The sequence below is a fragment of the Drosophila eugracilis genome, unplaced genomic scaffold (assembly GCF_018153835.1).
Source record: "Drosophila eugracilis isolate 14026-0451.02 unplaced genomic scaffold, ASM1815383v1 contig_2154, whole genome shotgun sequence".
Classification (NCBI taxonomy): domain Eukaryota; kingdom Metazoa; phylum Arthropoda; class Insecta; order Diptera; family Drosophilidae; genus Drosophila; species Drosophila eugracilis.
Genome location: NW_024573038.1, coordinates 1,908,104 through 1,923,855, shown reverse-complemented (window position 1 = coordinate 1,923,855; position 15,752 = coordinate 1,908,104). Strand labels below are relative to the sequence as shown.

Genomic DNA, 15,752 nt, shown 5'->3' with positions numbered 1-15,752 from the left:
CTTAGCAAGCGCCTTTGTTTTTGCTTTTATTTATATAAACAAAATTTATAATCAACAAACGGTACAGCTGATTTGAAGTATTGTGTGTTCATTGGACAATTTAATATAATATTATTTCACCAAGGCTGATAAACAACCCTGATTATCGATTAATTGCGTGATAACAATATAATCACAACATTGCAGTTCTTTGCACTTTGCTTCGATTTATTGTCCTACAACTTAAAAATACAAATTTGTTCGTTTCTATTTACAATGATTGAGTCCGAATCAGTTCTACAGTCAGTTGGTCATTTCCTTTACCACCACTTGCTGCTCTTGTCCTCCCACTTGCTGCTGGTGTCCTGCTTCACATCCACGTAGCTGGTTGCATGTCCATGGCCATGTCCGTACTCATGTCCATGTCCATGTCCGTGGCTGTGCTCGTAGTGGTCAGCGTGTCCAACATGCTTGACAGTTGCCTGGAATCCGTTGTGGGAATCAGCGGTGTACTCGACGATCCTGGTGCGTCCATCGGCCTCCTTCATGGTGTAGCCTCCCTTGACCTTGTCGCCATCCCTGGTCTCCCACTGCTGTTTGATGTCACCGGTCTTGGTGTCCTTTACACCATAGTCGAACTCGTATTTGGGGTGGTGTTTGGGCTCCTCGTGATGATTCCACTGGTGGTGACTGTCATGAGACGCAACTGGCGCCCACTGTTGGTGGTGGTGTTCCTGGATTGGCGCCCATGAGTGGACTTTGGGAGCCTCTGCCCATTGGTGGTGTTCCTGGTGGTGATCATGCCACTTCTTGGGAGCTTCGTGATGTGTCTGGATGCTGTATCCCACACCGTGTCCATGATCGTATCCACCGTGAGGGATGTAACTAGCGGCAGCCACACCAAAAAGAGCACAGCAGAGGATGGTAAGTTTTTGAGCCATTTTCGTTGGTTTCTGATCGACTTGCTTGGCCCAAATCGCTTATGGAACTGTGATAATCAGCAGACAATGGCCAATGCTTTTATACTTCTGGCCATTCTATGGATCGATTAATTACATTTTACCCTCGAGGCTAAATAGGCTAGAAAAAAGTAAGAGTTCCAAAAAATAGGAATGAAAAATGCTTCGAATTTTTGTGCAAATTTTCATTTTTCCTCATTCGTATTCAAAACTTCGGTCTGCTGATTGGCAAATTAAACGTGGCTCGCAAGTCCAAGCTTCGACAGCAGCAACAACTACAACACCAATAAACGGGCGTGAACATCGCTCAACTAGCTCGAACTAGCAAAAAACGCAACGCTTTGCGTTTTTGTTGCTTAGAAATCAATCAACAAGTGTGGCCCGCTTTCAAATTACTTAGCAATAGCCGCCTCGCCTCGCTGAGTTTCTTCGTTTCGCCCCTCTTCCTAGCCGACTTCACTCCGAATGACCTTGAGATGGTTTGAAGGGGGGGTTGGGAAGGGAAGGGTAGAGGCAGAGCTGGGCGGACAGTCTAATCCGTAGGTGCTTCTGGCCAGGGGGTCTGCTGTGGGGCACCCAAAGCTTCCGAAGTGGTGTTAACTCGCTAAAGAGCGGTTAATGTTTTCTAAATATTTATAATTAACAAGGTTAAAGGCTTTTTGGTAGTAAAAAACAATAGCATTAAGGTATTAAAAAGTTAGTTAAACAAAGGTTTTGATAGAAGGCACATCTGTACATTTCAGGGAGTCAACTTCACTTTTGTGTATTTATTAGATGCAGAAATTAAATGACTGAGAGGACAAATCACATATTTGATTTTTTAAGAGTAAATATGACTAAACTTAAAATACTGAAAAAGTATTGGGTAAAGTCCTGAAAGTTTTAAAAAGAAACGAAAGGGAAAACAAATATTCTCCTTAAAAAATTGTGTCCCCTTTTAAAACAGATTGTTACTATTTTTATCATATACAGTTCTAAGTTATATTATTTCTTAAAAAAATGAAGTAAGCTTGCTTATTGGAAGAAATGTACAATACTAATGCCTTAAGCATAGTTTTTAGATAAACATTTCCTTATAATGAAAAGCAAAAATTAACCTCCATCAGTTCAAATTCTGGATGAAAACAACTGCTGGCTGATTAAGCATAGTTTTTAGATAAACTTTTCCTTATAATAAAAAGCAAAAGTTAACCTCCATCAGTTCAAATTCTGGATGAAAACACCTGCTGGCTGATTAAGAAATAAGTTCTTACCTTTGTTTTCCCTTCTCTTTACCCCCCAAACGAACTTACAAAAACCATTTGATTTTGATATAATTAATAATGTTCGGCAGAATTTAATTGTAACGGCTTGGGTTTAATATAAAATGTGCTCGATTTTCTATAGAGCTCAATGGCCGAAACAATAATAATAATAATGAATTAGTGAGGTAATTAACAAGTCAGCTAGCACGAATGGTGAATGGTGTGGCCAAGAGAATGACCACCCGATGGTTTATTGCCCCAACGATTTTGGATGGCTATATAAAGTCTGGGTGGCCCCCTAAGAACCAGCAGACATCATCAAAGTTCCGATTCGAAAGCAACGAAATGAAATCCTTTTGCGGAAGTTTGTTATTTGCCCTTTTGGTCGGAGGAAGTTGGGCGGCTCCGCATGGAGGACATGCCACCAGCTACAGTTCGGTGACCAAGCACGAAGAGCCCATCCACAAGAGCCACGGATATGGATACGATCACGATGTGATCAGTGCCTATGGAGGAAACTACGGTCATGGTTATCCGAGTGTCGGCTATGCCGGCTACGGGTATGGATATGACAAGCACGAATCCCACCACTATCCCAAGTATCAGTTTGACTACGGCGTCAAGGATGCCCACACCGGCGACCAGAAGAGCCAGTGGGAAGTCCGGGATGGCGACAAGGTAAAAGGCAGCTACTCCCTCAAGGAATCCGATGGAACCACTCGAGTGGTCGAATACACTGCCGACGATCACAACGGGTTCAATGCCGTGGTAAAGAAACTGGGCCATGCCCACCATCCTCAGGTTTACCACAAGGGCTACGGACATGGCGATATCTATGGAGCCGACTACGGTTACGGTCACGATGTGGCGCACTACGGCGGATATGGACACGGAGGACACGCCAGTAGCTACGTGAGCGTAAAGCAATTGCACTGATTCAAGGACCTCGATGTGGACTTACGGAAACGATCTGAACCAAAATAATATTTAACAATGCAACACATTTACCTGACTAAAGCAACCATTTTACACATGTAGTCTTAATATATTATTATTGAAATACATAAGCATAAATGCTTAGAGAAAATATCACAATTCAGGGTCTCAATCGTAGGCTCGTTATCACAACTTCAAGTTGAATATTAAGCTAATTGCGGGAACTTAATAATATAAAAGTATAAAAAAGTAGATTAAAATAGTGTAAAACATTGAGTTAAATACTCCGACTCTGTCGTATTGAACATAAGACTCTGGGAAATTTTCCCAAGCTGCACAATTTGTAGCCCCGGCGCTTGTTCGGTCTATAGCACTTGATTTTAATACGGATTACCAGGATTAACTGGCAAAGTGGAGACACGACACATTCGCAGAGCAAATCGCCATTAATTTATGTAAAGTCCAAACGTAATGCTGGCAGGTATAAATTTTATAATGCCATTAGACAGCTGCAGCGAAGCGTCGACGACGACTTTTACTTGCCGCACGGCGGCGCCTGAAACCAAAAGTTGGGCCGCCCAAATCGGGGAGTTTGGGTTGTACGAGTATATCGTTATACATATACTAGTATCGGTGGCAAAACGGGTTTCCGTGCTGTGAGCTCTCCAAGCGGCAAATAATTGTCAATTAGACCGAGCTTAGGAAGCGACAAAGCAGCTGCAATCTGCCATCTGCAGTGTGCAATCTGCAATGTGTTGCTCATCGCAGTTGGTTGCGTCTGGCGGCTTGGATGTTGGCTATTGGATATTGGACGTTGGAAGTGGAACCGGTGAAGCCGGAAAATCTTGTCGCCGGGAAAACGAAACGAATCGAAACCGAGGCTCAGCTTTGTGCCGGTCCTCGTCTTCATCTATAAATACTTTGGCAATGCCGCGCCAACGCTTTAATTACGTTTTTGTCCTTGACATTGAGACCACGGCAGCGGATCGAAGAGGAGCGACAGCAACGCGATTTGTCAGCGTTTTAAAACGCCCAGTGTTCAGTGACGTGATTTCCGCAGAATTAATCGAATTAATTTCTTAAAAGCGACATGTGGTTCTATGTAAGTGTTGAGTTAAATGGCAATAAATTAAATCACAAAATCATTTGCCGTTTTGCTAAGCCACATTTTTTGGCAATTGGAAATCGAGAGCGAAAGTTAAGAAATCCACTTTCACTTTAAGTGAAAGTCTAGCAAGTATACATGCAAATCCACCTCCTTCGCATTGAGAAATCAAAATATTATTTCATGCAAGTTAAATCAAAGTAGTTAATAAAAAAATCTGAATAAATTAAAGTAATGATAGATTTTTCAAAGTCGTTCATATTTTGTTAATTATTAAAAAGTGTAAATATATAATATTATGTATTTATTAACCTTACTCACTAAAATCCTATCCTAGATCATATATTTATTTTAATTCGGAGTGTCAAAGTGAAATTTGTATTATTCATTTTGTTTGCAGAATTATTTAAAGAAATTTTTGATTGTTCCATCTTTTTGTTTTCATATTTTTCAAATTCCAAAGAGTAATCCTTTTTTAATTGTATAACTTATTCTCCATAACATGTTCCGCAGACTAAGTCATGTTTTATACAGTCAGTGGTTCTTATAAATTATGTTATTTAAGACTGTGCAGTGTTAAGCCAGAAAAGGGAATCAAAATAATTTTGTTTCCCTTTGTAGAATGTATTAAATTATTTATTTACGGATTTGAAAGTAACAGGCAAAAAGTTAACAAATTCAAATTAAGATCCTTTGCATCTTGGCAATGGCTAGTGGTTGGCTGAGATTTGCTAATACACATTTTACTTAGCTATGACAACTATGCCGAAACGAATTTCGATTCATTTGTTGAGCCACATTTCTGCTGGCATGCCATTCGTGCCATTCTTGACAAATCTCGCCGGCAGCGATATTGAATGGCCATCGTCTCTGTGCTAATTAAACCAACTCGTCGGAGCCAAAGCGAACCTCCCCAAAGCAGCGACACATGCCAATCGAGGCGAGGCTAGGCCGATCTCGCAACTTGCAACTAGAAACTTGCAACTCGCAGCCGAAAATCGAAAATCGAAAATGTCCAAAAAATGTTTTGCAATTTGCAAAGAAACAAATGCGAGGCGATTGCAATTGGGAAAATTGAATTGTACATGCGGCTGGAGTGCGAGCTGTGAGTTGTGAGATGTGAGTTCGGGTGCCCGCCATCCTGCCAGACCCGTTTCCATCGAACTGAACGAAATCGGGGCTCCGTTGGGCTAGCTACTGGTCTTAAGCAAAGCCATCAATCTCCGAAAGATTTTGCCGGACAGGCATTTGCTGTCATATGCTCGATACAAATGTGCCCCGGTGTCTATCTGTCTGCCTAATTTCGGACCTCGGGTTTTGGATTTTGGATTTCAGATTTCGGACGGCAAGGTGTATTTTGCCATTACCATTTGACAACTGTCACAACGCTGTATGACATGGTCTGCGATCGAGATCGAGATCGGGATCCCGTCCAATCTCCGAACACGCTCCTCCGTTCGTTGTCCAATTAATATTTTTTGGCCACTGCTTTTTGTGGTGGTTTTTTGCACTTATTTCCTTTGGGCTCGCGTAATAATTTTGTAGGCAATTTATTAACTGTTTGGTGTGTTTGCTTAACTCGTTTTATCGCTCCGTTTATTAAGCGCCCAATTGATAAAAACGCATTCATATTCCGCTTAAATGCCTTTTTTCAGATAACGACCCATTTGCCGGCCATCCTGCTTGCTTTGATCTGCCTCGGGACACGCCCCCCGCCCATCGATGCGGTTCGAGGCGGGGCACCTGTTGTGGTCGCCGATGACGATGACGAAACTATGGAGTACGCCCCGCAATATGTAAGTGAGCCAGCGCCTAAAAAGGTGCCAAACTAATCCCATTGAGCAGGCAAGTCGAGTGCATGCTACGAATATGGATTTATGTAAGGTGGTACGGTGGGAAAAATTGGTGAGGAAAGGGCAGAAATTGTTAAAGAATTGATAAGATATAGATAGATATATTCATTTTTTGATTTTTATATATTTTGCTTTTTTTTATTTCCTATTCTTACCTTGCCTTCTATTAATTACTTCTCAAGCAAAAATTTCAAAAAATCGAATCAAAATAACTAAGTTATGGAAGCCAAACGATTTTTAAGAAATCTAACATATTGTTATATAATAAAGGTTTTCGGAAGGCAGACTCTTCTAGTTTTCCTTTGGTTACTTAGTTAAAGCACACATGGAAAATCTTTGACCATGTAATACAATTATTTGGGATTATATATTTGTAGATTTTTTAAGTTTACGAAAAGGCTACTACAACAATCCAGTGCACTAAATGGAAATATTTCCACTTTTTTACTACAGGACAAACTAATTTATACATTTGACGTACATTTAAGTTAGTAATAACTCAATTCATTTTATTTAAAACCCACAAGCGTTTTTCGTAAAGGCTTTTGGCGAAAATATTAACAAATAAATAACATATTTTAGCGTTATAATGGCGGACAGCTGTCCAAAGAGTTGATCGTTAGGCGGCTTTTAAATGAAATAAATCATCCGACTTCTCACAATTAATTACGAATTTGATCGATCTATCAGAAAGTAGAGCGGAACCAAGCACCGATTAATACATCAAAGCAGTTTAAGTCGAAATCCCCTCGCGAACGCATAAATACCAGCTATGGCTAATCTTGCGATCGTGGAAAACGCATTTTCCGCCATTGAAAGTGAATGTTGTCGTGCGACTGCAGAATGTTCAATACTATATCTTGCGATGGCAATAGCCGCCTCCACCGCCGCCCACATAAATCAACTTGTTGGCCCGACCTGACTTCCACTCCATTGTCTTTATTTCTAAAGAGGGGGTGGTACCCCAAGCGGGGGTTAAGTGGTGGAAGCTGGCAGGTAGCCAAAATCACAAAATAGCGAAAATGCGAAAATGCGTTTTGCGTGCACACACGATCGGGGGCGCCATATATGGCTATATAACGCAGCTTGTGGCTGCTGCACCTACGGGCCAGGTTAAGCGAAAGGTGGTCCGAAGGCGAGATTGAATTCTTTTCTTTTGTAACTGTTTTCTGTAAGTAACGGACCGGCGACAAGGTGCGTTTTCCAAAAATGTTAAAATGTTTTCCATGCTGTCTGTCTGTCTGACTGTCGGTCGTTGCGACGGTTAAACGCCTTTGAAACTGTCGCGTCTGTCAGAAATTTTTTGATTTGAATCGGCGCTGTGTGCTCCCACGATCTGTCGGGCGATTTGTTGTCAAAATGTTGACAACGCCGCGTATGCGTAATTTGCATGTAATTGTGGAGCGGAGTGGAGTGATTGCGCATACGCCCAGTAAGCCAGTTATCCAAATCATAAATTGGTCACCCATAAATTTATGAGTTAAAGTTCACACGCACCCACAAACCTTGCTGCAAAATTGGCCACCAACCGCGGCCACTGCTCCCAATGATCTCTTTGGGTGGCCACCACTGCGCCAATGCGCCGCCTTATGCAACTCTTATTAAAACCTCCATTTATCCAGGCGTTCAAATATATTTACGACGCACAGTATAGCTGCACTAAGTGGAACTAGGCGTTCCTTACAATAAGTGCTGTAATCTTAACATTGTTTAGTTGATCGAACCAGAGGAATACGGCACATAGGTGACCAAAGATGTTTCCTGGAATACTAGCCACTCCCTTTCAAGATATAGAGGTTCTACTGTGAAATACATAGAGGGACATGCGTGCGACGGCTGCCGCTCAAGTTACACTCGCTTGTAATCATTTGTTTCGTCCGGACAGCGACAGCGGAGCAGGAGTTAAAATTGATAGGCAGCGAACAACGGCGGCGGCAGCGACAGCAGCCAGAAAAGTAACCAATAGTTACCCACGGCGACTACTGCAAGTTGGCCGAAAATGAAAAAGATTAGAGCAGCCAGCATCTGTGTGCGTGGCCATTTATGGACGTCTGCGCTTAATTGAAGCGAGCGCCGAAGCATGCGAAAAACTTTTGCAATTTGCCTTAGAAATACTGAAGGTGCCAAAAAAGAAGGGGAAAACGCACAGGCACAAGCACACTCATAAAACAAACGTGTCCGAGTGACACCGAACGCTCTACATTTTATATTAATTGAATTTATGTAAATTTTCGGTTTGTTTAGTGGCTGGCTTTATGGGGTTAATGCGTGGCGGTATGGCTATAAATAACAATCTAGAATGTCATTTGAGTTTAAACTAGAGTAATTTGCATTTAACACTCTTATTATCACAAATGATAAAGGCAATTAAACTAAAAGAGGTGCACAAAAAGATTTTCACACTTGCTAGCCATAAAAAGAAATTCAAACTAAAAAATCATTATTTTCAGCCAGACAAAACCTTTTTTACCTCTCTCTAATTAATAGTCTTATTATCTTTGACTTCAATGCCGGCTGCAGATCAAACAAAAACCCAATCCCCCGAGAACAGAAAAACCCAACCCAGCAAAGGCCTCCTTCAGTGGCTTTCAAACTGTGCACAGCGCGCGTTTTCGCCTTGACACAAAAAAGTTGGATTTGTTTCATTTTTTATTTGGCATTTTTTTGTTTTGTTGGTCGTCATGAAAACATATAAAATTCTACAGACGTTGACATAGCCATTGGGGTTTCGAAAAGTGTGTGTACGAATTTTGGGTGCGGTTAACGCCATAAGAGCTGCACGCGTTTTAAGAGCGTTTTTAAACGCACTTAATCTTATTTATGGATTCTTTTCGTTTTAGGAACATCCCGGTTATGCCTTCAGTTATGGGGTAAAGGATCTTCATACTGGTGATGTGAAATCCCAGTGGGAGTCTCGCGATGGCGATGGAGTCAAGGGTCACTACAGCATACTGGAGCCAGATGGATCCATACGTACGGTGCATTATACAGCCGATGCCAAGAAGGGATTCAATGCCATTGTCAAGACAGTGGGTGCCAATTCGCATCCCATCACGGAGACCCCGGAGAGTAGCAACCATGTTAACGATGATACCTCGCAATCGAAGATCAACCATTATAGCAAGGACCAGGAGCACATCGTCCTCAGTTCGGACATAAAACCGCTGAAGAAACCCATTGAGGACTTAACCCACTCGCACCCGAAGATCCCCAGCTTGATTGAGATCAAGCCGCATGCCAGGATCAAGCAGGTGCCAATGGATATGGATCCGGGAATTAGGGACCGTTTGCAGCAGGCCAGGGATACCTATTATAAGCAAATTGCAGCTGCCCATAAGTTAGAGGATTATTCGCAGAAGCTACAGCCCACCTATGCCGTTCAAGAAGGCGATTGGAAGGCGGTGATTGTGAATGAACCCAAGGAGTACCGACCTTATTACACCACAGCATCGCCCGTCCACTCCCACCACGGCTTCTATGACAACTATAAGCCAAAGGAGATTCCCCACAACTATATACACAAGCCTTCGATTTCTCAACAATCCCTGCACACAAGTTTCTCACCATCGAAGCCCAGAGTCAGTATCCCTGAAAGCCTCTCCAATCACATTCACCAGAAAAAGGTGGTTCACACCACACCCGGACTTAAGCACTACAAGTACAAGGGAGTATCCAAGTCCTATTCCCGACCTGATTACTCCAGTTATTTCCACCGCAAGCCCAAGAAGTTGCGTCCCCTGCATCCCAAGCAAAAGCCAATTGGCCGGAGACCAGAAAAATCCGGTCCTGTTCTCTTCCCGAAAATTCTAGAAGATGATTTTGAGGATTACGAGGAGGATGAACAGGGGGCGGCGTCGGCCACTCTGGTTCAGAATATGGTGCGCAAGGACAAGAAGCACATGATTCCCATGTATGCGGGCGGACATAGCTTTGATTCGGACAGCTATCGCACCCTGGAAGGTGTCTAGAGATAATGATGTTTCCTTTTCCTTTCTTTATTTATTTTGTTCGTTTTATGCGTAATTTATTTGTTTAGTTATGTTATTTTTAGAACTTTGTTAATAAATAAATATGCCCCAAAACAGCAACCCGTTTTTAATGGTAAGATTTTAATTTATACAGATTTCAATGGTAAAACTAATTTAAAGAATTAATTTATAATTTAGTATGATAAGTTAAAAAATTTATATTTATTATAAAATTTTCAAAAATTATATTTATTATTATTTCAAATTATTATTTCAAATTACCAAAAGTGTACTAACCTTGGTAGAACTTGGAAGAGGGATAGATCTGGAATATATTTATTCCGTATTTTTTTTCCAAAAGAATACCAACACTCCGTGACATGGTAAGTAATGATTACCTCTTGCGGAACAAATTTCCAGGTGCACTTGCCGGGGATTTTCCATCATTAATCATAGAATTCGAAACGAGACAAACAATAAGCAAGAAAATTCGTGGGTTGACAGGAAATTGCTAACAAGCAGCCAAAGATCGCCGACTTCTGATCCCCCTGGCAGTGCCCAACCTCCAATTGAGTTTTGTGACTATGCCATGTAATGGCAATAGCAGCAGCAACGCCATCCAACAACGAAAGCTACAACCATAAATTAACACCAGTTCGCATTAATTATTTCCAGCCGACAACGCAACTTTGAAAACGCCCCAAAAATGTCCAAAAGCAGTGTGAAAAATGCTCTTTTTGACTAGGAATATTCAACGATTCTCTAACCATCACTTCACACTGCAAACATTCCACCAAATGCACTATTTATTTTGGCTTTCTTTTTTATTTGAAAATTCATAAATAATATGTCATGTTACTTTCATATGTTGATCGCAAGAAGGTGGCTTAATAAAGTTTTTACCGTATAAACGTCCCATAAATGAAAGATTTGTATTACTTAAATTAACGAGCGTATACTATATAAAATAATTAATAAAGTGGAATTAGTTTTTGCTCAAATAAGAACTATAATAACCCCTTGCTAGAGTATTCCTCAAAAAACGCGTGCGATTTGACAGCGAATTATGCGATTGCAATGCAATGGGCCATGCTGGCACTTCTGAGAATTGTCTCTCAGATTTGTTTAGGCCGCTAATTGCTTTCGGCCAGAGTTCTCTGCCGGTGGGGAGGGATCCTTTCCTTAAAAGGTGTGCGTGTCAGCGGAGCTGCTTTTCCACCGGCGACTCCGGCGAGCCCCAAACCGGATCTAAGTCTCAAGAGTCTCGGGTACGCGATATATGAACGCAGAGCTGACTCATAGCCCCTGACTACGTTCAATGTCGTTGGACGGAGGCGGCGCCTAATCTAGAAAATTGTAAATTATTTAATTGGGAGCGCTGCCAAACGCCTCTGCACTCGACTCACTCTCGTAAACTGAAATCCGAGAATCTGTTGCACTCTGGCGATTTTCTCAGCATTCTCACGCGACTAAAAACGCGCTAAGTGATCTCCGTTTATGAGCATCGCTTTTTATTGCCATCACTTTGGATCCGATGCCGGGGAACTGGTTCGCCTAGAATCGCAATGTGGGAGCAATTTGCATATTGGCAATCATTTTTTATTTGCCGAATCGCCCTCTTCACTTCGATCACCCAGTTGACACTTTGGTCCCTGATCGCAGGTCGATACTTCAATTTATGCACAGAAATCGCAAGAAAATCCAAGTCAATGCCATACGCAACGATTTGCGTTGACGAAAAGTACGAGTTTTCAAGCTGGCATTCGCAATCGAATTTGAAATCGAAATCAAAATCAAAATCGCACCCGTAATTAGAATACTCGATCCGTGGTCGAACTAGTTATGCATGAGATTAGCTAAATTGGATTAGCCGAGGGGTTAGGCATTCGCTGGTGGGAGAGCTAGTGCAGCAGAGCGATCATTAAGAATGCCGATCTGTGCCTAATCTGTGTTAATTATGACAAATATTTATGACACTCGAGTCGACATGTGGTGTAGATGCTGCTACCAAGGGGGTAGATTAAAATACACAGGCGAACCTTTTAAAGAAGTTTACAGAAGCTTAAAATTTCCACAGGCCTTAGATCAGTCAATCGCCCCTGACGGTATGCTTCATAAATAAAATTGTTTACGGCTGAAGTTATTATATCCGGCTTATCACCTTGGTTTTTATTCAATTAAACGACAAATACTGGAGCATGTTTGTTTACAACATTACGATCTATTTAAATTATAGAATTATGAATAATGAAATTCTTACGAGGTTAACTACATCAACAGGATACTAGCCTCTTTTAATTTAAGATATTATCATTTATTTTAGTATTCAAAAGTAACCAGATAAAAGCGTCATTAAAATATATTACTATTTACACTTGAGTCAAAGTCTCACACTTATTAATAATAAACTTACAACACTTTCTCATTATCCCGATAGTGACTTAAGCATAGCTAATCATAACCATAACTAACCAGAACTTTAACTATTATATTATTAATAAATAACTTATAAATTACATTAACAATCAAAGGAATATAAATATTATTGTTTCCTACAATCAGAAATTTATTTCTTTATACTAATAAGTTACAAAAATAAAAGATCTCAAAACATGTTTTTATTGGTTCAATAGAATATGGAATAATATTTGTAACATGTGTAATGCAATGGCAAAGTTAGTAGCCAACAGCAAAGTAATATAATATAATACACATTAATACACATACATTAACCAACATTTTATAGTAATATTTCAAAATCAAAAAAGTCTTGAAACGATTTTCAAAACCTTTAACCATAATAAAATACGAGGATTAGTCAAATTTTCAAACTTAAAGGATTAAGTCCCAAAGGATCCAATTAATATTTATATCGACTGTCGTTGACTAAACGCACCTTATGACCGCATTTAATTAGCTGTCCGTCGCGTCTGAAGTCTGCCACTTGGTGGCAGTGGCAGCCATCAAGCTGCCATCGCTGCCACATTGTCCCTGACTTGCGAATGACACCGCATGCCGGCCAAATCAATTAAAAACACCCAGCTGGAAAAAAAAGCAAGACAAACTGTTGGCCAGACGATTACCGATGTGAAATCTAGGCGAAGTTTTGCCGAAATAAAAGCAACCATAAATGGCTGGCTCGAAAATTGATTGAGCAGCACACGCGTTGACATTTCAATTAGAAGCCCAGACTCGACCAAAAGAAAAATCTCAGAAAAAAGACATAGGAAAAACCAAGACACGCAATCGAGCCAAAGAATGCCGATCCAGATCGAGAGTCGGTGCCAGCTGATAAACCTAGCTGACCAATTAAGCTTCGGGTGATTGGGTGTTGCACGATTTTTATCGGAAAGCCAGGAGAAGAGTTGCGTCCGAAAATGTTCCCGACTTTTCCTGCCATTTTCCCGACTACAACTGCATCTGCGACTTCGACTGGGAGTAAAACTGCTGCTGTTAATTGAACATGAAACATGTTTCGGGCTGTCGGCCAGCTTTTTTCTTCATTTTGGGCTTTTCGCGAACGGTTTTCGCAATTTGATTGAATTTTAATTTTTCAACATTTGCAAACGCAAGCCGAAAAGTCAGCTGCGCGAATTTTAACCTACTTCAGGCTGATCGCTGGACGAGTTTAGTTCGCCTCGCCACGCATTTGTCACACACACGCACAGATCGCTCGTGTTGCGTAAGTTTGGTGAAACGATCTGCGGGCTTTAGAGAGCCAGCTATATGGCTATATAGCTTCAGCGTCAGCATCAGCTTCAGGTACAGATACAGCTGGCCATGGCTGCCTCACGACCATGCCTACTTAGCATCATGACGAAATCAAATCTCAACCCTCCCCCTTTCGCTTCTCGGGCTTTTAATTGAAAAATCTTGATTTTCGCCCCAGCCAGATCATTTACATTCAACTTTGTTTTGCGGCGAATCCTATATCTAGATGGTTTGTCGTTCATTCAATAGTACGGCCATGTTGACCTGGTCGCTTCGTAAACATTTCAAAATTTGCCAAACATATTTATAAAATCGCCGATTTTATGTTTATCCATAATCTGCAGATCTCGCCCAAGAATTCTACAAGCCCAGAAAATATAAGCGTGTACCGCGAACCAGTTAAGTTAGTGCTAGAGTGCAAGTATTGCGTGTGTTTTTGAGAAAGGCCGACGGGCTTGGCATTTCGGCTGTGTGAGCGCACAACGCGGCGTATGCGTGATGCCAGCGGGGCAGTCGCGAAAGCGGCAGGATTAGCCGCTGCCACTGCTGCTGACGCCGATCGAACTGCTCAAAGTTATGACTTTAGGTAGCCCAATGGTCTGCGCTTATGAGTGAAAATGCATTTTCCGCACCTTGTGTGCAATTGCTGCCTGTTCGTGGGCGACATCTGGACTTGGCCAAAAGGCAAAATGGTTTAGTAACCGCCGCTTTAAACGGCACGGTTATGGTTTGTTTTATTATATAAGCTGATGAAGAAATTAAAAAAATACCTATGGGAGATTATTCAATAAGATACTTAATAAAATATTTTTTAATTTTACAGTCCTTACTTTGATACTATATTAATGCTTCGGATCATTCATGTTTAACTTCTAATATCCAAAATATTACTTTACTGTCCACCAATAAAAGTCAAATGGTTTTTTACTGCAATACAAACTATTTAAATTGGTAGATAACTCATCAGTTTACAGCAAAAAAAACGAAAATCCACTCTTAGCCTTACCCCGAATTCTTTGCCATGTTTCTTCAGATCGCTTGGCAGGCAACCGATTTATCAGACATGTTAACGCATTGGGTTGACCATTTTTTCGACATCTACCCACCCTCGCACAGAGGGTGACACTCGAGGCATTCGCATGGTGACCTTAATTGCCGACAAGTCAACACTTTGCCATATCTCCCGGCTATTCTATTAGTTACACATTGTATCGCATTATGATGTGGCAATGCGCCTTTTAGCCAACTAATGCACAATCAAGGCCCAAGGCACACAACACGCATGATTGCACACACACACAGAGGCAGACAAAATTTATTGATAGCGACATTAATACCACAATTCTTGTTTTATTTTCTACATACATTGCTCTCTATTTTTTCTTGATTTTTTTAGAGTTTTTTTTCGGTTCGGGGGCCTAGCAAATTGCGTATGCATTTATTTTTTCCAGAGCTAGACGCAATGGCCGCGATTAAAATCTAAATCAAATTAAGTCGCTTTAAAAGCATACGAGTATGCAAAAAAAAAGTCAAAAAATAAGACAAAAAAAATCTTTAAAAAGTCTAAATAAAACTGTGGCTAAAAAAGTGACTTGGCCAACAATGCACCACGCGCATTTTGAGATCGGTTTATTTTTGAGCCGAGGCGTTCGCGACTATGATCTAATAAAACGTTACCAACTGAGGCTCTGAGCGAAGGTGGGGCCAACAATTGGCCAGGCAGGTTGCAGTTCGCCAGCTTGCTAGTTTTCAGTTTCCAGCAAGCTGTTCAGTTTTCGGTTTACGACTTGGAGAGAACAAAGCTGCCTCGAAACGAGAGCTGGAGTCGAACAGTCATCAATTCTTCATCTGCACGCGCCAAAGTCGCAGCATATTCGTGCCTCACTTGGCTCTTTCCTTGCAGCTAGATCCATTTTTTTTGTGAGTTTTTCGATTTTTGCTACACATATCGTTACACTTTTTTGTCGCTTTGTCGCCAAACTGGTGCGTGGCTGCTG

The 15,752-nt window shown here is 41.2% G+C and overlaps 3 protein-coding genes across 3 annotated transcripts; 2 read left to right on the top strand and 1 right to left on the bottom strand.

The window, feature by feature from the left end:
• Positions 1–104: 104 nt before the first annotated feature.
• LOC108108733 (histidine-rich glycoprotein-like) lies at positions 105–949 on the bottom strand. The gene has a single exon (XM_017216870.1). The coding sequence runs from the start codon at positions 918–920 to the stop codon at positions 300–302; it is 621 nt and encodes a 206-aa protein (XP_017072359.1). The 5' UTR covers positions 921–949; the 3' UTR covers positions 105–299.
• Positions 950–2,507: 1,558 nt separating this feature from the next.
• LOC108108735 (cuticle protein 8) lies at positions 2,508–3,271 on the top strand. The gene has a single exon (XM_017216873.1). The coding sequence runs from the start codon at positions 2,528–2,530 to the stop codon at positions 3,116–3,118; it is 591 nt and encodes a 196-aa protein (XP_017072362.1). The 5' UTR covers positions 2,508–2,527; the 3' UTR covers positions 3,119–3,271.
• Positions 3,272–4,163: 892 nt separating this feature from the next.
• Positions 4,164–10,044, top strand: LOC108108729. The gene is made up of 3 exons (XM_017216866.1): positions 4,164–4,220; positions 5,879–6,019; positions 8,917–10,044. The coding sequence occupies exons 1-3, from the start codon at positions 4,209–4,211 to the stop codon at positions 10,042–10,044; spliced, it is 1,281 nt and encodes a 426-aa protein (XP_017072355.1). The 5' UTR covers positions 4,164–4,208.
• The last annotated feature ends 5,708 nt before the right edge of the window (positions 10,045–15,752 follow it).